Source organism: Equus asinus, chromosome 17, assembly GCF_041296235.1.
Source record: "Equus asinus isolate D_3611 breed Donkey chromosome 17, EquAss-T2T_v2, whole genome shotgun sequence".
Classification (NCBI taxonomy): Eukaryota; Metazoa; Chordata; class Mammalia; order Perissodactyla; family Equidae; genus Equus; species Equus asinus.
This window is the reverse complement of record NC_091806.1, coordinates 47,395,192-47,417,499: the sequence shown is the minus strand read 5'-3', so window position 1 is coordinate 47,417,499 and position 22,308 is coordinate 47,395,192. Positions and strand designations below refer to the sequence as shown.

The window sequence follows — 22,308 nt, the reverse complement described above, 5'->3', positions numbered from 1 at the left end:
ATTTAATGCAGCCCCTTGCTGCTGGGTCGTCCCCGGGAGGTGTGGATGCTCAGCCGGTGTTCCCAGTCCTGTGCAAGGAGGGAGAAGTGGTCAGATGGTACAGCCGCATACGTGTGCACACACATGTGCACACACAGGGAGGGGCAGAGAGATACTCCGGGGAGCTGGGAATAAATAGAAACCAATGACTCAGTTGCTTGTTGGTGCCATAGCCACCATATAGGCCGTTCCAACTACTGGAAACCAGACGCTTCCGCGGGGTGGGGAGGTGGGAGGGAAGAGCGTGGCCCCGGGGCACGTGGGCCTGCAGACGTGCAAGGAAAAAAAGTGCTGTCCGTTGTGCAGAGCCCGGTCCTCTGAGCTGAAGGAGGAACCATCGTGCAAGGACAGAGCAAACCAGCTCACGTCCGGGATAAGGACCGTGTCCCGCCATGTCACAGAGGACAAGATGGGGTGTCAGAAGGATTGGGCGCCCACGTTGGGTCTCACTTGAGTTCTGGCAGACCCAGAATTCGGACTGTGCTCTGTCTTGTACCTGCGACCAAGGGATGCATTTCCTGGAAAACCACTGCTCTTTCCCTTGGGTACTTTCTGACCTGAAAGCAAGATTCTGAGCTCCTTAACTAGCACGGATTTAAGTAGTTTTCTGAGCAGGTCTCACCCACCTGTGCCTCTCTGCGGTTGTGGTGGGCAGAATAATGGCCCCCAAAGATGTCCACGTCCTAATGTTTGGAACCTGTGAATGTGTCGGGACACATGGCGAAGGGGCAGTCAGGTCACAGATGGAACAGAGGTCGCCTATCAGCCGACTTTAAGATAAGACGATTATCCTGGATTATCCAGGAGAGTCCAAGGCAATCCCAAGCCTCCTTAAAAGTGGAAGAGGGGGCACAGAGTCCAGAATCAGAGTGATGGGGTTTGAGGACGCGACCCACCTTTGCTGGCTTTGCAGAGGAAGGGGCCACGAGCCACAGAATGCAGGCGCCCCTTGAAGCTGGAAAAGGCAAAGGAACGACTTCCGTCCTGGAGCCTCCAGAAGGAACCAACCCCGCCCACACCTTGATTTTAGCCCAGCGAGACCTGGGTTGGTTTGTAGCCGACAGAACTGGAAGAGGACGAATTCCTGTTGTTTCCATCTCCGTCCTCAGGTGGGCGTGGTGTGGAGTCCCTCTGTGCCTTTCCCCTCGCATTCCGGGGCTGCACTGGGCCCCCGGAAGGTGCTGCACAAGTGACCTGCAGCTGATTTAGCAAATAAACGGTGGAACCGAGGCTGCCAGGGATATGAGTGTGCTAAGTGTCCCTTTTCAAATCAAAGTCTGTGCCCCACAGTGGGTTTCTCTGAGGTGAGGCCCGTGACCTCCATGTCCTCGGCGGCAGGCTCGGCGTACCTGTTAGCAGAGAACCGCGATCTGCAGTGGGGAAGCTGGGCCTGGGACCCCAGTGTGCTGGCTCCGTGCTCAGTGCTCCCCACCCTCTGCCCCCTTCTGTGCCCTGCTCTGGCACCAGCGAGCCCGTCACAATCTAGCCTGCCCCTTTTTTTGCCGGCTGGGGTCTGGCCTGGGTGGGAGGTGACGGTGAGCTCGGAACCATCTGCCAGCCCACCGTGGTCCTCGCAACCCGGCCCCACAAACCGATGTCCGGCCGGCCTGTCTTTGTGCCCACTGCTGGCTTCTGCCCGCGTTCCTGGCTGTGTGTTTCTGCACTTTTTAAGGAGCCTGTCGGCGTCTTTGGTTTTAAAAAAGAAAAGTTATTTCTGTCTTCATCCCCGTCGGTAAGTTCTTTCCTTCTTGTGGTTCCGATCCCGCTTTTGGCTCACCAGCCCGCGGTGTCGTCTCCACGGCGTCTGATTTAAAACATGCCGGAGATGGCAGGAGCCCGTGTGGGAGGGCGGCGTGTGGCTGCAGAGCACCGGGGTGTTCGGAGTTTGACAGCCGGGCCACGCTGCACAGCCGGGTGGCCCGAAGCCTGTGACATGGCAGGGGAACCGCCAAGCAGGGCTGGCCCCATCACGTCGGACTCCAGGCCAGCCACGGAGGGGGCGCCCAGGAGCTGCAGCCTCCCCGGTGAGGGAACAGAGCTGTCCCCACCTGCTCAGGTTGCCGCTCCTGCGGTGTCTGCCTCTTTAGGATGAGGAGCCAAGAATGAGAGTCAAGAGAGGACATGGATCAAGGGGTGGGGGGGATAGTGGGGAGATGATGGGGGAGGTTCCAGAGCTTCACTTCCCCCTCTGTCTCTCTCCCCTCTCTCTGTTTCTGTCTCTGTCTCTCTGTTGCTTTGTCGCTCTGTGTCTCTCTCTCTACCTCTTTCTCTATGTGTCTGTCTGTCTATCTGTCTCTGTGTCTCTCTGTTTCTGTCTCTTTCTCTCTAGGTCTCTGTCTCTATCTCTGTCTCTGTGTTTCTCTGTTTCTCTCTCTGTTTCTGTGTGTCTCTCTGTGTCTCTGTCTCTATCTCTATTTCTGTCTCTCTGTTTCTGTCTATCTCTGTCTCTCCCTATCTCTGTTTCTCTGTCTCTGTGTCTCTTTCTGTCTCTCTGTCTTTGTGTCTCTCTGTCTCTCTCTCCCCTTTTGGTGACGTGGAAGCTAAATCTTCAGAGAAACAGACAGAACTCTGAAGAAACCTGTAACCCCAGCTCCACCAGTGTCTGTGCTGCGAGCAAGTGACCACCAGCTGAGCAGCTCTCGACACCGGCCGTGGACTGGCTCATGGCTCTGTGGGCCAGCAGAGCAGGTGGGCTGGCCTGGATTCCGTGCTCAGGGTCCCTTGGGGCCCAAGTCGGGGTGTCACCGGGCTGGGCTTTGGCTGCAGCCTCTGGGGAGAACCCGCCTTGAGCACGTTGGGTTGTTGACGGGATTCAGTTCCCCTGGGCTGTAGGACGGGGGCCCCGTTTCCTGGCGGACTCTCAGCTCCTGTGGGTCACCCACACTCCTCCTGTGGCCCCCTCCGTCCTCAAACCAGCCAGGCCACCTCATGTCCTTCTCAGGCTTCGAGTCGCTCTTCCCTTCTCCACAGGTGGAGAAATCATTTTCTCTTAAAGGGCCCATGAGATCAGGTGAGTCCCTCCTGGATCTTCTCCTTTGGCCGTACAACCTGACATTTTGCCGGGAGTCACGCCGGGGGTGACGGTGGTGGCCTCGTCTTAACTTCTGCCTGCAAGCCAGCCTCGTACGTCTCCTTTCCCCCCACTCTCTCTCCAGCCCTTCCTGTTTCGTAAAGCCCTCTCGTGTGCCCTTCCTCGGCCAAGAGGGGACAGGGGGACGCAATCCTCTGAAAGAACTCTTCCCAGTTCAGAAGTCACCTCCAGCCATCACTCACTCTCAGTCTAGACACTCTGTTGTTTAATAACCTTCCCAGGATCCTGGGGCCACTTTCATGTGTTTTCGAGGCTTGAGCTGCATTGACGCATAATTTAGCTCTCCGTTCACCTCGGGACGAATCTGTCAGAATTCACATGAATTTGAATTCCTTCTTTCATATATATATATATATATATATATATATATTTTTTTTTTTTTTTTGAGGAACATTAGCCCTGAGCTAACATTTGCTGCCAATCCTCCTCTTTTGCTGAGGAAGACTGGCCCTGGGCTCACATCTGTGCCCATCTTCTTCTACTTTATATGTGGGACACCTACCACAGCATGGCGTGCCAAGCGGTGCCGTGTCTGCACCCGGGATCTGAACCTGCGAACCCCAGGCCGCCAAAGCAGAATGTGCGAACTTAACTGCTGCACCACTGGGCCGGCCCTCTTCTTTCATATTTTAAAAGCTTCCCAGTGGTTGGCTTGGCAGAGGAGCTGTAAATCCATATTCCTTTGATCTCCTCTTAAGGGACACGCTGCTGCCTTATTACAACTCGTCCGTAGTTTCTGGGTTTTTGGTCAATGAACAAAGTAAATTTCGGATATTGTGCTTGAGGAAATGAACAGAACGGAGCAGAAAGAACAGAGAGCTCAGAGCATCCTCATACATGATCCTCCCTCATGGCGGGCCAGCCGAGGCAGCGTGAGCCCGAAGTGTTTCATCTTTGCAGTTCATCTCTCGTCTGTGGCCAATCCCAGGGTCTTTGTCATGGAGAAGAGACACCTGGACTCTGTGCATGTCCAGTGCCCTCAGTGTGGTCATTGTTAACTGCTCTTGGACGAGAGATAATCCAGGAATGTCGGCGACTGGCTGGGACCATGGTTCTCATTGAGGGGTATACTGCCCCCTAGGCTTGTTTAAGACCATGTAGGAGGGTCTGCTGATTGTCACAGTAAATACCAGTATTTAGGAACTGGAGGCAAGGATGCCCAAAGCCATACAGTATCTAGGACCACCCTGGCTAGCCCACTATCGTGGTAGACGGGCCACCAAGCCAGGCCCTGTGATGAAACGCAGAGACACCATCACTGTCCGCTTGGGTAACTACCGTTTCTACCCAGAGCAGCAGAATAACCGAAAGGCAACCTTCTTTTGGTTGCAGGAAACTTAAAACCCGCGTGAGCTGGGTTACATGAAGAAACGTGCTCCACTCTAAGGATGCAGGGGCCTTTCCTGGGCCCCAAGGGCAGGGTGTGTGGCCCAGCCTCCCCTGGTTCTGGAAGCAGGTTCTGGAAGCAGGACGGGGCCTTGTTGGGAGCCAGGATTGCTCAGCTGCCTCTCTCCAGGGCCACACGTGCATCATCTTTCCCCCGGACCTCTTGCCTCAGTCTCCCTCCCTACTCGCCCCCCCCCGCCACCGAGTTTTCCCACAGTGACAGCCTCAGCACCTGAGTCGAGATGGCCTCAGTTCAGACAGGGAGCAGAGACTGTCCCACTTCTAATCCAGATGCCCAGGACAGGGTCTGCTGGACCAGGCCTGGCAGCTCCGACCAGGGCGTGACATTCCGTGTGCAGATATGGTCGGGGTCTTCTTCTGTCCAGGGGGCAGAAGGATGCTTTTACAGAGGGGTGTAGACAGGCAACACCAAGATGAATTCCCAGATAACGACAACAGCCGACAGTCCTTGACAGCCACTCGGGGCCCAGCGCTGGGAAAGGGACCCCCTTAGAAGCGTGATTGCGTTTCCTCCTCACCACAACTCTGTAAGGCCCATTCTGCTCTGGCCCCATATTACAGATGGGGAAACTGAGGCTCAGAGAGGCTGTTTCCTGCCCGGGGCCACGCAGCCAGAAGGGACTTAAGCTCACGTTTGCTTTGTCTAAATGCAGGCTGTCGTGTCCTGTCTTCCCGGCCGCTCCTGTCCACGGGCATTCTGTGAGCGAGGGGACCATCCCACAGGGAACCTGGCTTGGGATAAGGGGCCAGCGTGTTCACGGTGGCCTCGGCCCCACGTCGGCCTCGTGCCCTCTCAGCGGGGCTGTCTCCTGGCCCTCCCGCCCTCCTGCTCCCCACCTGTCCTTGTCAATTATTTTTTGCCATTTCAGAGTCTTAGTAAGTCCCTTTGAGAAATCTCCTCTTCTTATATCCTTTTTCAGGAACTGTCACACCTACAGGTCTGAGGCCATTGGATTCTCTGCGGATGCCCCACTCTGGCTTCCTTGCCAAGTCCTACGGGGTCCTCTTCCCAGGGGCTCCGCAGAAAGGGCTAATTTTAAATGCCGACAGTCTGAAGCTTGTCATGCAATCTGTCACTCCGTTCCCTGAGTCGCAAGAGATATAGGGGATGGAATTTCTAGGTTTCCATGTAGATTTTTCTAGGCCATTAAAAAAAAACCTTTTAGGGCCCGTCAGCTTAAACACGGCCTGCGGGGGCGCCCGGGCGCACGGCCCTCTCCCGGGAAGGGGGCAGCCCCCAGTTACTTTGTGGACTGAGGACGAGTGTCGTGTTGAGGGGTCAGGGCCTCGAGAGTCGTTCTGTCCAGCTGTCTGGTGCCAGAGTCAAAGGTCGAAGGTTGAAGGTGAGGGCCCGGGAGGTAGAGCGAGAAGGTCATGTGGTCACTGCCGAGGCCAGGACTAGAACTCAGATTTCTCAGGTCGTGGGACAAGCTGCCCCACAAGGTCTACTCCTCCAGCAGACGCCAGGAGATGCTAAATTCAGCATTGTGTGCTGTGTCCTCAACCCGTCACAGTCACACCCAAGGAGGTGAAACCACCAACAGGGAATAGGAGCAGAGGGTCCAGGGGCGTGTGGTTGCTGTCCCTTTGTTCAGTTATGGTTCCTGAGCATCTCCTACCTCCCAGGCTGTGGTCAGAGGTGGGATAAGTGCAGTGAACCTGAGCTGGAGAAAGAACCCTCCAGACAGTCTGGCAAGTGCAAAGGCCCCGAGGTACAGATGAGCTCGTCATGTTCAAGGAACAAAGAAAGAGGCCAATACGGCAAGTGTGGAGTGATTGGGGAGGGGAGGGCAGAAAAGCAGGCGGGGCCACGTAGCATCAGGCCCGTGTCATCAGGGGACACCTGGATGTGATTCTAATTCCATTGGGAAACTGTTTGAAAATGTTAAGCAGCAAAGCGACATCACCTGATTTCCATCTTTTGTAAATTGTAGATTGCTAAAGGGAGGGACAAGCCTGGAAGCAGGGATACAGGAGGCCACTGCAACGGTCCGGGCGAGAGATGACGGTCATTCAGACTAGGGTGATAGTGACTGCTGGCCTCCAAGCTGTGTGTGACTACAAACATTTCTTAACACCTGCTGTATGAGGCATTGAGCCTGGCACTGGCTAAGATGGCAGGCCTGGTTGCAGACAACTCGTTTCTTGTGTTCAAGAAACTTCTACATGGTTAAGGATTCACACAGGTCAATAGTTCCCTTTCGGTCGCTTATTTTATGTACCTCCTTTATCATAAGCAGAGAGGCCGTTTCCTCTGAGGCACGTCAAGGCATGTGCTACTGTTCCACGCTCTGTGCATGTTTACTGGGACAGGTTCCATTGTCTGCTGGGGCTTTTCCACTTTCTCCTGGAAAGTATGGGCATTCTCCCAGCCGGGGGGCAAACTGAGCCTTTGCCTTAATTTTCTCTGGTCTTCCTCTCCCTGCTTTCCAGGACTCTTCTGGTTGCTGGGGACAGAAAGCCAGCACTGCCAGGCCTGAGAATACATGGAATGAGCTGGCTCCCATGACCGAGAAGGCCATGCGTGGTCTGCATCCATCAGCTGGGGCTAGGTAAAGCTGCCGTAACAAACAGGCCCTAATCTCGATGGCCTAAAACCCCAAAGGTTAATTTCTCACTCATGCTGCATGTGCTTCCTGTGTCCCAGGGGACTCACGTCGGGACACCGACTGATGGGCCAACCACCATCTCAGATGTTTCGGTCACCATGCCCACAATGCTGGGGGCGGGGTGTCTTGCATTGGGAATTAAATGCTCCGTCCGTCCAGAAAGTGACATAAGTCACTTCTTCTCAGAACTCATTGACCAAAACTAATTTCAAGGATCTTACGTGCCCAGGGGGGAGAAAGCCAGAAATGTTTGATGAGCAGCCCTCATGACCACCACAGCCAAGACCCGGGTATTTTCGGCACCAAGGCCTTTGTGTCTCTCTGTCCCCGACCTGGGTTCTCAGCCCTGCCTCCCGCTGGCTGAATGCTAGCTGCATTTTTAGGTTGCTTCTCCCTGCAGTGTGGTGTGGTGGCCACTAGCTGCCCACAGCCCATGTCCCTGGACTTATGCCCCATAAGGAAGCCAAGATCACCGTCCTTAGCATCCAGACCACAGAACATCTCAGGAAAAGGCCAGCTGGCCCTGCAAGGGCCATGGGTCCCTCAGTACCAATGACAGGGTCCAGAGAGAGTCCAGCAGGATGATGATGGCCAGCTCCTCCAGGACCCCCACGTGGTGAAGGGAGCAGGCGTTTCCCCAGGGAAGGAATGAGGGCAGACAAGATCAATGGATGTGCCACAGCTTGGGTGGCTGTTTCCTGGCCATCGGCTGTGGTCTCGAATGATGAGATGCATTACTGTGTTGCTCTAAGCTCTTTTAGCTGTAAACAGCAGGACGCTAAATTGTCTTAAGCCCAAAAGGAAGTGTATGTGATTTGTGTAAGTGAAAAGTCGGGTGCGGCTGGATGCAGGGGTTCCAACCATGTCATCAGGGCAGTCGGTCAGTCCGCCTCCCTCCCTCCACCCGGCTGCTCTGCTGTCCTCTGTGTGACTCATTCTCGGACAGCGTGTCGCCCCCCATGGTGGCCTCAAAAGCAGAAATCCCAGCAGTAAGATTAAGGCCTCATTGTCACAGCTGGGTCACATGCCTATCCTCTGAGGGACGGCCTGCCAGGCTGCACTGCCAACCAGGAGCCCAGGGCTGGGCGGTGGGGGTGGGGACGGGGTGAGCAGCCTCACCTGACCACATGGCTGGGACGGGGAAAGGGCTGGACCCAAAGGACAAAGGAGGGGCATCCCCAGGAGAAGGGGAAGCCTTCTCCACGTGGACAGTGATTTTAAGGGTGTGGCTGGCCTCTCATTTTAATGCAAGTGGAGAACAGAGGGTGATAGTGTGGGAAGGAGGGTGGAGGCAGATATGGGGGCCCTGAGGTTTCCTGTTGGGACCTCTGGAGGAGCCCTGGGACCTGGGACCACACCCAGGAGGCTGAGGTGGGATGCGTTGGGTGTGTGAGTGACCAGGCTGGCCGCCGTACAGCCTCCAAATATGCCTGTCCATGGCCACATCCGAATGACGGACGGCTACCCCGGGACCTGCCAGCCAATGGACCCTTGCTGCCTCAAGTCCCCTCGAGGCCCCAGTTCCTCCAGATGCATCCCATGGGGGCCCTCAAAGAGCAGGACGCCTGTCCCTTTTCCCGACATTGAGGCAGCTGGAGGCCCCAGTGTCTGCCGCTGGCGTGCCCTGGGATGGTGGGGTCTCAAGACAAACCTTACTTAACCACCGCCTGCAGGCGTGAGGCATTCTGGGAGGTGTGCGACAGCAGCACGGTCACCTTCTCAGTCCCCGGCTTGGCATATGGTGTCTCCTTTGTCCCTCCTGCTCCCGGTGCTGGGCAAGGGCAGGGCAGACCCAGAGACACACGGCAGGGGCCATTCCCGCCACAGCCATGGGGGCTGGTGCAGACTCCTCCGGACACACTGTTGCCCTGGAGACCTGCTGAGCTGGGTGAAGCACTGGGCACCGAGGGGGGGCCCCATCCCGGGCCTGGCTGTAACGTGGGGAGGGACAGGGGCTGCACGACGCTAGACTCGCAGAGGCCAGTATCTCGAAAGTCCATACAGCAGCCTGGGTTCCAGCTGAGGCCCGGATGCCGCCTTGAAGAACCGGGTGCCTTTTTGCTGTCATCGATCCACAGGGATGCTGGCCTGGCTTCTGACCTCCTCCTGCTCCTCCCCTCTGCCCAGGCCACACTGTTTCATTTGTGACTCACGTTTGTGTCAGTGAGGTCCAGTGAGTCTTGGGAGGGAGTCAGCCCAGGTAGCCAGCAGCCCCACCTCCCCACACAGTGACAGCAGGTCCCAGGGAGCCAGCAGAGGCCAAGCCTGGACGTGACGTGAGGCGCGCACCCTAACAGTGGGGGAAGGGGCCCGGGAGCCATCTAGCCCACCCCTTGTCTTCCCAGGTGGGGAACTGAGGTCGGGCTAGGGCGAGTCCACAGGACATGGCATGGCAGGGTGAGGAGGCCACCTGGACTTAGGCCCCCTCCCAGAAGCCCCAAGTGGACGCTGACACAGGAGACTGTCCTGTGCAGTGGCTCTGCCACTTGCCAGTTCAGTGACCTTAGGCAACTCACTCAACCTCTCTGAGCCTCCTCTGATGATGGTTGTAATGCTGATGATATGATGATGATGATGGTGATGATGATATGAAGTCGATGATGATGGTGATGATGATGATATGGTGATGGTAATGGTGGTGGTGATAATCATGGTGATGACAGTGTCCCCCCAGGACCCCTTCCCTGCCCCCTAGGGGCGTATCCCAGAGCAGTGGTATGACTGCCTCCAGAAGCCAAAGGACAGGGAAGTCCTGTGCAGGGTTCTTCACAAAGCGGTCAGAGATAATATCCTCCCTAAAGATTCTCTTTCTTTTATAAAATAATTATGGTAACAAAGAGAGACTTAGGGTTTTTAAGTGTCCTTACTGAACCAAATTAAAAACTTGGTAAAACTTGAACAGGTCTATACCCTTCCTTCCTTTGTTTAAAATTTTATCGGTCCATGAAATCCCGAAGTCTGGGACCCACTGGCTGACCCAGGAAAGGTCCCTTTCTGAAACATCCTTTTCCTCTGGTAAACACAGGCACGTGTCCGCACGCACGCTCTGTCTGCTCCTGGAACCTGGAACCTCTGACCTCAGCCAGGGGCGTGCACCAATCAGCTCTCAGCACCAGTGGTTCCCTAGACAACCAGCACAGAGCTGGCGGGCGGGGATTAAGCAACAGACGCTATTAAGAGTAATAATAACAATTAACGGCCAGTCCCCGTGGTCCTTCAGCGGCTTCGTGAACTACTCTGCTTAACTCCACAAAGAGGTTCCAATCCCATTTATCCCTCCGGGCCTGTCGCATCTGTGGGCCCCACACAGATGTCGCGGGGCTGGCCTGACTAGATGCATTGCCTGGCCCGCGTGCTCCCTCCACACAGTTATCTGACTGCTGGGGCCCTCAGCCCAGCCCACGGAAGGTCAGTGTCCCTGGGCTCCCTCACCCCACTCTCAGGATTCTGAGCCCCAGAGAACAGAGCTGAGTCTCCTGTCCCTCCGTCTGGGGCACAGCGCCTGGCTCCCAGGTGGGCTTGAGGATTGATGACTAGAATTGAACCCGGGCACTATGCAGGATGCCAAGGAGGAGGGGCAGGAGGACACAAAATGTCTGGGCATATTTGGTCCCAGTGACAAGCACAAGGGACGTGCGTGCAGCTCGGCTGGAGCAGTGCCCGGCCTGGCCAGGGCCCCGTGTGCTCAGGCCGCCCTGGAGGTATGCAGTGTGTTTTATTGGCCAATTTACAATGGGATGTTCAGATTAGGTCAGCAAGCCTTCACATTGGGTCTCTACCAGGAGTGAGATGCTGGGGGTGACATGGAGAGAAGTAAGTCCAAACCCCCACCCATGAGCACCATAGAATGCCCAGGGACTTGCATCCTCTCCAGGGGTCAGATAGTGTGGTCTGGTGGTTCCGAGCCTGGGCACTGGAGCCCGTCTGCCTGCCGGGAGTCTCATCCTGACCCTGCCTTTTAGTAGGGGTGTGACTGCCTGGGCAGTCTTTGTCATCACCAGCCATGAAAGGGGTCCAGTCGTCCCACCTCCCTCGCTGGGCTGCTGTGACCAGCGAGTGGATGAGTCCAGATGGCCACAGATCAAGGACTCCATCAACATTAGTGAAGACGAAGATGGTGATGAGGTAGCAGAGATACGCCGAGCAGAGGCGGGGTGGCTACCTCCACGGGGAGGACTCTCAGGGTCCCGAGCAGGGGTTTGAAGGGTGGCATAAAATGGAGCAGAAAGCGAGGGGCCGCCCCTGGCTGGACTCGCTCTGGTCGAGCCTGCTGAATGGCATGTGCACCCTCTCACTGGAGGGTGATGACAGTTACATGAGTGAATACAGGAGCTGCACTAACGACAGGGCCTGGTATGCAGTAAGCGCTCAATTAGTGTCTGTGATGATGATGATGGTGGTGGTGGTGAAGATGTCGCTGTTCAGGGAACTGTAAGTTTTCTATTCTCAGGGCCTCCAGGAGAGTGATGGGAAAGGGGTGGAGAGGCCAATGGGAGCCAAGTCACAGAAGACCCCAGCCCACACATCAGTTAAGGCAGCATTAGCCGCTGTAACAAAGAAATGCCTGGAGTGTAGCTTGAAGCCATAGAAGTTTGTTGCTCACTTTAACAGTTCAATGCACAGAGACCCAGGCATCTGCTAGATGCATTCTACCATCCTGTAGGGCCTCGGGGCGTGGGGGTTGGTCCCCACACCTTTGAGCTGGGAGAGGCAGGCAGAGAGTAAGGAGAGCACACTGGCTTCCATAGAAGTCAAGCTTGGTAGGGCCCCCCACCGAACCCTTGCAATGGAATGTGCTCACATTCCATTGGTGGGAACTGGTCACATGGCCACACCTGGCTGCAAGGAGAGCTGGGAAATGTAGTCCTGGACTGGACATCTGCTCCTCTCACCCCGCCAAAAGGCAACTCCGCACCATATAGAAAGGGAGCATGCTTATTTTGCTGAAAGGGCTGCCTCTAGGCACAAAAGGAGCCGAGGGGTATCGCTCTGACCTTCTCAGGACCCTGACATTTGTTCCCATTTGAACTGAGAATTTGTGTTTGAGGGTATGAATAAAATCCTTTCACCTTGAACTGTAGGATCAAGGAGACTGACCACAGAGAGGAGTTTAAATGAGATTTTGAGCTTTTTTTCCTGAAGTCCGTTTGCATAATGTCTCTGTATTTTTTTCCAAAGTTTAGGAAGGAGATTGTCTGGGAGACTATTTTTTTAATATTTATTAATAACATATATATATATATAATAATAAGACTGTCTTTATTTAGGAGGAAAATATCTAAACCTGCGTGAATCATGAGCCGCCGTATTTCTCGTGTGTGTGTTGTTGTCTGTTTTTTCCCTCCAGCCCCGAGCTGTCTATTAAATCTAATTACATCGTTCACATCATTTCCCATGAAATTTACGTCTAAATCTGCTGAGTAAGGGAAGCGAGCAGAGAACTTAATTAGGAATGTTAATCATGTTTGTTCGTTTTTTTTTTTTTTTTTTGTAGGAGAAAGCAACTGTAATCAGAAAAATAACAATAAACATTGTTTTTTCTCAAAGGCAATCCCTCACAGGTTCTCAGATTTGCTGGAAAGCTCAGCAGCATCACTTGAGAATACCGTTCTAGCGGATTCCGTGTGCCCGTGGGCTGCTGCTGTCCCAGCTTGAGCTTGCATGCCCCTGTTTTCTTTGCAGAGTGCTTCCTCCTGCGTCCTCCACAAGCCAAGGACCCCAGGACTCTGGAAGGGAGCTCCTTGACTCTTCAGTAGTCACCCTGGGGCTCATATGCATTCCCCAGATTTTGCGAAGTTAGACCCCCGAACGAGGCCTCGTCTTCCTCCCAGATCTTTCCCCAGGAGAGCGGGTCTCACGTGTCGTAGGTCAGATAAGTAAGAAGCCCCGCCAGCCTCGCGTGGTTTCAGCAGTCAGGGACCGTGACTTTTCTAAACGATGTCTCTCTTCCCTCTGTGCAGAAACTCGTGCAGACCGCAGCAAGAAGCTCTTCAGGCATTACACGGTCGGCTCGTATGACAGCTTCGATGCCTCCAGGTAAGATGTGTTCTTTTCAGGGCCCCCCCTGGCCAGAGATGCTCGTATGTGGCACGAAAGCACTGGACCATTCTTGCATGGAGCACCCCTTGACTTGCTTCTCCCTGTGTGTCCACCACGACCCCCTGGACATGGTCTACGATTACGGAAGCCACCGTCTTCCAGAGAACCTGCCTGAGAGGTGGTCTCCGTGCCACCCGTGGTTTGGGGTGTGGCTGGAGCACACCTGTGGGGTGGCCCCAGGGAGAGGGCTGTCTTTCCAGGAGGAGGAGAACCCAGCATTGTTTTGGGGGAAAGCATTACAAATGTTAAAGATGACAACCCCTGGCCACAGGAGCCTCGAGGCAGCATCCCCCTAGGGGAGTATTCAGGATGCTCCGTGTTTCCGTCTCATCTGCATTTTCCATGTTTGTTTCTGCCACTGAGTCGAAGTTTTTGCACGTGGAAGGCTCATCCCCCTTGCCGGGCATGACACCGATCAAGCAGAGAGCACCTTTAAGAATGGCGAGTTTGCTTTCTGGCTTCTTTAAAAGGGAGATTGGTTCCTGCAGAAAATCCTGTACCTTCAAGATGCGGCACGGGGCGTGGGTTGGAATTTTCCCACAGACTCGTGCAGCACACCCCATGGAGACATCCTCGGGGCTCCTGGACCCCTTCCTGTTAACTCGGGGGGAGGTGGAGGCAGGCCGGGCTGCCGCGGGGCGAGGGGCAGCACCCTGTTTCAGAGCATCGGCTCCACAAACAGCTGGGGAATGAGCAGCATTTCTGACCAGTGTCCCTGTTGCCACTGGAGCTTCTGCGGCTCTTATTGTCCCCAAGCGTGAGGTTTCTCTGTCCCTTTGCTCTGTCACCAGCACAAGTCCCTACACTGGGAGCTGGAAGGGTGTGGAGAAAGGCCTCTCTACATTGAGAACCTGTCCCTCCACCCAGATAGAGGTTCTTAGTGGACGGTGAGCTCAATGAGAGTCAGCCCGTGATGCAGAGACGGGAAGGACACGCGGGCTGCAAGACCCGATGGACGGGAGGGCCCCGTTCCCCGCCCTGCTGGATGGCCATCCATGGGGCGTCTTCTGAGAATCCAGCCATTTCCTCCAGAGAAGGTCCAGGCTGGGGAAGGACCTGGACACCCTGCCCTCGGTTCCTCAGTCCTGCCATCCAGGGCCCCCGGTGGGATGTGTGATGAGCAACTCAGACCTGTTCTCTTCTTTTATTTATTTTTTGTGAGGAAGATTGGCCCTGAGCTAACATCTGTGCCAATCTTCCTCTATTTTATGTGGGATGTCACCACAGCGTGACTTGATGAGTGGTGTTAGGTCTGTGCCCCCGATCCAAACCTGTGAACCCCGGGCTGCCGGAGTGGAGTGCACGAACTTAACCACTACGCCACTGGGCTGGCCCCACTCTAATTTTTTTTTATTGTGGTAAAATATACATAAAGTAAAATTTACCATCTTAACCATTTTTAGTGTACAGCTCGGTGGCATTAACTGCATTCATGTTCTTGTGCAACCATCACCACCATCCATCTCCACAACTCTTTTCATCTTCCCAAAGTGAAATTCTGTCCCAATTAAACACCAATTCCCCATTACCCCTCCCCCAGCCCCTGGAACCACCTTCTGCCTTCTGTATCTATGAATTTGACCACTCTAGGGACCTCATTTAAGTGGAATCAGACAATATTTGTCCTTTTGTGACTGGCTCCTTTCACTTAGTGTCATGTCCTCAAGGTTCATCCAGGTTGTAGCATGTGTCTGAACTTCCTTCCTTTTTTAAGGCTGAGTAATATTCCGCTGTGTGGTGATACCACATTTTGTATATCTGTTTATCTGTCCACGGACGCTTGGATTGCTTCCACCTTTAGGCTACCGTGAATAGCGCTGCTGCGGACTTTCATGTACAAGTAGTTTGTGAGCACCTGTTTCCAGTCCTTTCGGGTCTATGCCTAGGAGTGGAGTTGCTGGTTCAGCCTGGCTTTGTTGCTGGGCTGTCCCGATCACTTTTCTCTCGCAATCAGAACGTACTGTAAGAGGAATCCTGCTCCCGGCAGAGGAGCTGTGTCCCCACCTTCAGGGCGCTTTGCAGCCTTTCCAGGTCTTGCTGAGATTGCCCACACTTTGACCTTGAAAGGCCAGGTTGTGAGCCGTGGCCTGGCCGTCAGCACAGCCCAGAAGAGGCACTCAGAGGCTGGTGGCTTCCAGGGAGCCATGCCTGACCCTGGCTTCTCCAGATGAGTTTTTATTTGGGTCAGAGGCATCATTTCTGCCGCTGCAGGAGGCTGCCTGTCAAAGTGGACCCTGGGCACATGGTCACGGTCACCGCGCCTGTCACACTTGGCTTCTGTTCTAGGAAGGAGGGTGCCTGAGGCTCAGAGACCGCCTGAGAGCTGTTGCCATGGTTACTGCCAGGGCTGTCCAGGCTGGGGGTGGGGCTTCGGGTGAAAAGGGGGCCTCTGAGAGCTGGAAGGGGCCGGGCAGCAGTTCGCCCGCAGGCTGTGGCTTTGGCGGAACCATCTCCCCACAAGACCCGTTGTCAGCAGAGGGCAGCCGTCAGGCCGCCCTTCGCATGTGCGTGTGCGTGAGAGTGGGCGTGCCTGCATGCTCAGCATCTGAAACAGGCGGCTCCACATTCGGGGCTGCTTCCCCACAGAGGAGCCGTTGAAGGGCCTGACTTGACTGAGCTGGGAACAGAGAAGATTTTAGGGCCAGGCCGGCTGGGTCACATGTCACGTGGCTGACAGCAGGACCAGAACACACCAGGGACGCACACTGCCGACAGCTTGTCTAACAGAAGACGTGTGGGACCATCGTAGCTGTTCAGTGATAGAACAGAGCTGTGATGAGCTCCCCGCCACTGGAGGGAGTCAAGCAGTCTGCATCCCTGTGTCTTGGTGCCCAGACGAAGGTTTTTGTCTTATGTGTATACTGACCACCCGCTCGGTTCCAGGACCTGAGACCTCAGAGGAAAGGGACATCTGGCCACACCCGGGTCAACCGATAGCTTCTGAGCGAATGGTACAAGGTCTGGCCTTGACTGCAGTTTAGAAACGAGCCCTGACTTTCCCACAGTGAAGGGATCAGGCTGGCTATGGGCCTCATGTGCCGAGATGTCACAGTGAGAGGAGTAAGAGTAACAAGGGTCGCAGTATTTATTAATCTCCCACCGTGTACAAGCCGCCTTGCATTGATGTCAGCGCCGCTGACTGCCGACCCTGCCAGCGACCTTGTAAATCCATGTCATTTTCCCCTTGGCAGGAGCATGGAAGCAGAGAAAGGAGGGCCACGTTAAAGACCTGGCCCTCGGCCACACGAGTGTCTGAGCCCGAGGGTAAGGTCCGGCTGGCCGGCATACAGAGCCCTTGTCCTCATCCCCCTTTCTCCCAAGGGGAAGATGTTCCCGCCCAGGGCTGGCCAAGAGATCAGCCTGGGATTGAGAGAAATTGGTGAGGACGAGAGCCCAGATTTTCTGTCGAGACAGAATCATCAGCTTGTAAAGTGTGTTGGGAGGAGAGAACAATGATATCGGCTTGGTCAGCATGGGGCCCTGGAGCTTTCCCATAAAGGGGGCGGCGTTAGCCTGTGGGGGGCCTGCCCTGTCCCGGAACTGACCTTATCCAGATGGGGAACTTGGCAGGGGCAATGGAGGGCGGGCAGCGAGTAGCTTGCAGAGCCCAGCTGGCATCGTAACCCAGGCAACTGGCGAGCGTGGGTCCCGAGCGGGTACCGGAGTGAGAGGCTGCCCGCCGGCTCCTCTGATGGAGCGGGCGGAGCGCGGCCGAGGGGCGTGCGAGCTGCAGTGCGGGGTGAACAGCCGCAGTTCGCCACTTCCGAGGTCACGTCCCAAACGGCCTGACGAGACGTGGAGATCTGGTTGCCGTGCCAGCTCCCACCGCCCGGGCCGATTAGCCGCTGTTGGTGGTGGGGTTACGGTCCAGGCAGGCAGCTCATGGCTGAGGCCGCCCCACTGCACCTGTCATTGAGGAAAGTGCAGTAGGAAGCGAGACTCCGCGGAGACAGTTTCTGAATCGGTCGGGAGGTTTCTCCCCTCCCCACCCCCTCTTATGTCACAAACTTGGCTCAGAGACTCAGAGCTGAAGAGCAGGATGGTAAAAGCACACCCGTTCATGGTCGAACGCCTCCAGTGGCTCCAGCCAATTCCCTCCTCAGAATTCCCCTCCACTTGCCCAGCATGCACATGATAGAAGGGTCTAGAAGTGTGGGCATATGATCAAGGTCAGAAGGCAGAGAACCTGGGGCCGTTTCCACACAGGACCTTACAGGTATTTCCATGTCCTGTTTAAAAACACTTCTCAACCCATGGGACAGGATCTCAAGTCTTCACTCCCCTTAAATCAGATCTCCAGCCACCTTAGCATGGGACATCCAGGAGGAGTCGACCTGGGAGAGGCAGGGGAGGCCTCAAGGTCCCACCCTAGGCTGAAGAGACTCCATCCGTGCATCCATCCACCCACCTATCCATCCATCCATCCATCCATCCACCCACCCACCTATCCATCTATCCATCCACCCACCTATCCATCCATCCATCCATCCACCCACCTATCCATCCATCCATCCACCCACCTATCCATCCATCCATCCATCCATCCACCTATCCATCCATCCATCCACCCACCTATCCATCCATCCGTCCACCCACCTATCCATCCATCCGTCCATCCACCTATCCATCCATCCATCCACCCACCTATCCATCCATCCATCCACCCACCTATCCATCCATCCATCCACCCACCTATCCATCCATCCATCCACCCACCTATCCATCCATCCATCCACCCACCTATCCATCCATCCGTCCATCCACCTATCCATCCATCCGTCCATCCACCTATCCATCTATCCATCCACCCACCTATCCATCCATCCATCCACCCACCTATCCATCCATCCATCCATCCACCCACCTATCCATCCATCCATCCACCCACCTATCCATCCATCCGTCCATCCACCTATCCATCCATCCATCCATCCACCTATCCATCCATCCGTCCACCCACCTATCCATCCATCCGTCCATCCACCTATCCATCCATCCATCCATCCACCTATCCATCCATCCATCCACCCACCTATCCATCCAGACATCCGTACATCCATCCACCTATCTATCCGGCCATCCAAATACCTATCCACTCAGCCAGCCAGCCAGCTAGCCATCTACCCACTCATTCATCCAGCCAGCCATCTACCTAGCCATCCACCTACTCATCCATCCATGTACCCACCCACCTATCCACCCATCCATCCATATCGATCTATCCATGTCCATCAATTCACCCACTCATTCTTCCATCCACCTACCCACTCCCCCATCCATCCATCTACCTGTCCACTCATCCATCTGTCTACCCATCCAACCATCCATTTACCCACCCATCCTCCCACCCACTTCCCATCCATCTACCCACTCATCCATCCATACACCATCCACTACACTCATCTATCTATCTATCTATCTATTTTACCAATATTCATCAACACCTGACTATTCAGGGAGCTAAAGATATGGAAGCAAATAAGACAAGCACAGTCTCTGACCTCACGTAGATTAAAGTCTAGTCAGTGAAGATAACAACAAAGTTAACAAATAAATAAACCAAAGAAACCAGACAATCCCTTTTTGCGGTTAATGCTATGAAGCAGATCGGCAGTAGTCTCATGCAGGCTGGGGCAGGCCAGCTTTATATAGGGAGCCAGGGAAGGCCTCTCGGAGGAAGTGACTTGTGAGTTGAAACTGAAGGTTGAGGAGGAATCGACGCTCTACGGAAAGTCCAGCAGGTGCAAAGGCCCTGAGGTGAAAAGAGAACCTGACATGCTGGAATAGCAGTGAACCAGAAGACAGCAGAGAGGAGGATGTCAGAGAAAGACCTGGTGCTGCACGGGAGGGGTTTGTATTTTTTCGTACTAGCGGTGGGGCTACAGGAGGGCTTTGAGCAGACGAGTGATGTGATCTGATTAACTTTGCTCAAGGAAGACAGACAAGGATGAATGGAGACCAGTTATGAGACCAGTGCCGTCATCCTGGCCAGGGGGTAACGGTTTGGGCTGGCGGAGGAGGTGGGGCTAGAGAGGTGGATGGAGTCAAGGTGGAGGGTGAAGTTGGACCGCACAGGACCCGCCCAGGCACCGCACATGCGGGTGAGGGACAGCAAGCGGGGCACTCCACCTTCTCTTGGGTTTTACAGGGAGGAGCACCCAGAAGTGATTGGGGCAGACCTAATCCACATTGGCAGCAAGTCTCTCATAGTCCAGACCTCTAACACACATCCCGAGCTGCACGGGCAGCTTCTAATCTAGAAGGAGTACGTTCGTATATACCACGTGGGGGAGAGGCTATGAAGGTGCCGAGCTGTCGTTATTGCTCTGCCTTAGTGAGACCGATTTTCCCTTAGAGGTTGAATTAGAAGGAAGGCAAACTATACCTGTTCGCCAGCTGAATATCCACTATCCATAGCTGCTTATTCTCACGGCTTTCAAACATCATAGTCCAATTTATATATACATATATATATTTTTTTTCTTTTTGAGGAAGATTGGCCCTGAGCTAACTACTGCCAATCCTCCTCTTTTTGCTGAGGAAGACTGGCCCTGAGCTAACATCCGTGCCCATCTTCCTCTACTTTAGATGTGGGGCGCCTACCACAGCACGGTGTTCCAAACCATGCCATGTCTGCACCCGGGATCCGAACCGGTGAACCCCAGGCCGCCAAGAAGCGGAACATGCGAACTTAACCGCTGTGCCACCAGGCTGGCCCCTAATTTTTATATATTTTTCAGTTGGTAATTGGAAATATATACACATGGATGGAAAATTCAAAATGTGTGGCAAGTGGCATGGCGTGAAGAGCAGGTCTCCCTGTATCATCGTTGTCTGAATACAGAAGCATATGGGCATATTATCTGAGGCCTTTTAACACCCTTGAAAATATAGTGTCCAAAGTTTTCTAACTTTCCAACTAAGTTCCTGTGTGACCTTGGGCCACTTGCTGCCCCTCTCTGTGCCTCAGTCCCCGACTCCCAATCCTGTTTGCAAAGTAGAGATCATTCTTCCGACTCACACCACATCCCCAGTGGTGTTCATGTAAGAATGAATGAGGAAGTGTGTGTTTAGTGCTCGCAGCTCCTTAGAGGCGTGTGCTATATAAATGCAGAGGATGCTGAACTGGGAGCGCGTGTGTGGGTAGCTGGCTTTCCTTTGAAACCCCAACTCTGTGTTCTAGAAGACTGCCTCAGTGTGTAGGTAGGAAGAACTGAATGGCAAGAAACATCGCTTTCCCCCATTCTTCCTCTGCCATTATTTTACATTTTTATATTTCTTGTTATCCCTTAGACTTGAAAAAGAGAGATCAATCTCTGAGTATGTTCGCTGGCTGGATTCGTAAGGAAACACTCTGTTTTTGCCTCTCTTGTAATTGATGGCTGGGCCTAGTGGTTAATCGGGAAGCCCCTTTGGGCTAGGGGAAAAGGCTACGTCGCTTTTTATTCCATACGCGTCTGCATTTTTAATTTTTACAAATGTGTATTGCTTTTGTCATTTTTTTGAAACCAGTAAAGAGACAGATGGATCTCTGGGCACAGGCAAAGTCAGAAGTCACCACGATGGCCTGTCCAGCGCTTCCTTCTCGCTCTCCCAGCGTGACCGTAGGTGTGCATATGGCGGCCGGGAGCCTAGTCGCCATTTGGGCAAGTCAGAGCCCCAGGGAATGTGCCCCCATCTGAAGCTGTTATGGTTCCCCCAAAAATTTCCTTCTCCACGGTCTACGTCGTGATGACCAGCACACCCAGTGCCAAGGGGAAGGCCTGGTACCCTCCTGCCCTCCCTTCCTCCCTCTCCTCCTCTGCACCCCCATCATTCATTTAATCCATCACGAGGGTCTGGGGAGTCCCGCCCTCCTCCCCATCCTCCTGCTGCTTCCCCACGTCAGCCCCTCAGCGCTGTCCCTCCACTGTCCAACCGCCCCAGGGGACCCACCCCTCATCCATTCTCAGGCCGGCATTTTCCCTCCCTTCCCAAATTTGGATCCAAGTGCTACATGCACATAATAAAATAAATCATTCATTCATTTAACCAAACCACGAGACGAGGCTGGGACTGGAAAGGAATCGTCGTCTTTCCACCTCTCCCCGCCTCGTCCACACAACCCTGCTTGGCAGAGGGACCACTTTGAAGCATTTTTGCCTCATTCTTCTGATGGTTGCCTCCCTCCCTCTCTGATTATCCCCTTATTTCTTAATTTAACAGTGTAAAGCATTATTGATTCTCTGCTGTAAAAGGTGAGGTTTTCCAATTCTCCCACTCCTCGTCCCCTCCCCAGTTTTGAATAGTTATTGCTGATCTGCTGATTACCTTGAAATAACGTTCTCAAACTTCTCTCTTATTTAATAAGTTTTAGACAGTATCTCTCAACCCTTTGCTGTGTTTATATCCATATTTAAGTTTTCTAGATTCTGTCTACAAGTTGGATTCAAAAATTAAAAACTGACAGAAAGCGTTACATTAGTATGATAATAAAAAATGTTTACACCAGCACCAAGAATGGCGCTAGGCTTCCAGTTCCTCTTTGCAGACCTATAAGAAGGACGGTCTTTCTAATGTCATAACCCAGTGGCTTCTTTTTTCTTCCACTCCGCCAGTTTTTCAAAGTAATGCCACATTTTAGCTTAACATTAGGGATCAGGATTTTCTCGTGAAGCTTTTCTTTTTCCTGGAGTTTCTGATTGCCTTTCTTTTCTTCTTGCGGGAGAAGAATTACGTCTTCTTCAGCACGCCACAAAAGTGTCATCCTGTTTCTTAGTGTCGCTGGAATCCATTCCATTCTGGCTGGAGTGCTCTGGCCTCTGCTCCATCTGGAGCTCCCAGCGTACGGCCGTCATTCTGAGATTTCCCTTCACTGAGCTCCTGGGTCAGCGAGGTGTTTCTTTATCCTTGTTCTGCTGGGACACACGCTCCGGTAATCACCTCGACAAAAGACAGCTGGAGTGTTAGCTTTCAAATGGGCCTGGTGCTGTGGAATTCTCGGTTCAGAATCGTTTGCCTCCTGAACGATAAAGGCATTGCTTCATTGCAATCTTGCCTCTCCTTGTTGCTGGTGAGAAGTCG

General features: G+C 53.9%; 1 protein-coding gene across 3 annotated transcripts in view; it reads left to right on the top strand.

Annotated features, from left to right (window-relative positions):
- SHANK2 (SH3 and multiple ankyrin repeat domains 2) overlaps positions 1-22,308 on the top strand; it is a 559,575-nt gene that overhangs the window by 340,721 nt on the left and 196,546 nt on the right. For all 3 annotated transcript variants that reach the window (XM_070488373.1, XM_070488372.1, XM_070488374.1), the window contains one exon: positions 13,107-13,182. In XM_070488373.1, the coding sequence (XP_070344474.1) occupies positions 13,107-13,182 (76 nt within the window). The remainder of the gene's footprint in view (positions 1-13,106; positions 13,183-22,308) is intronic.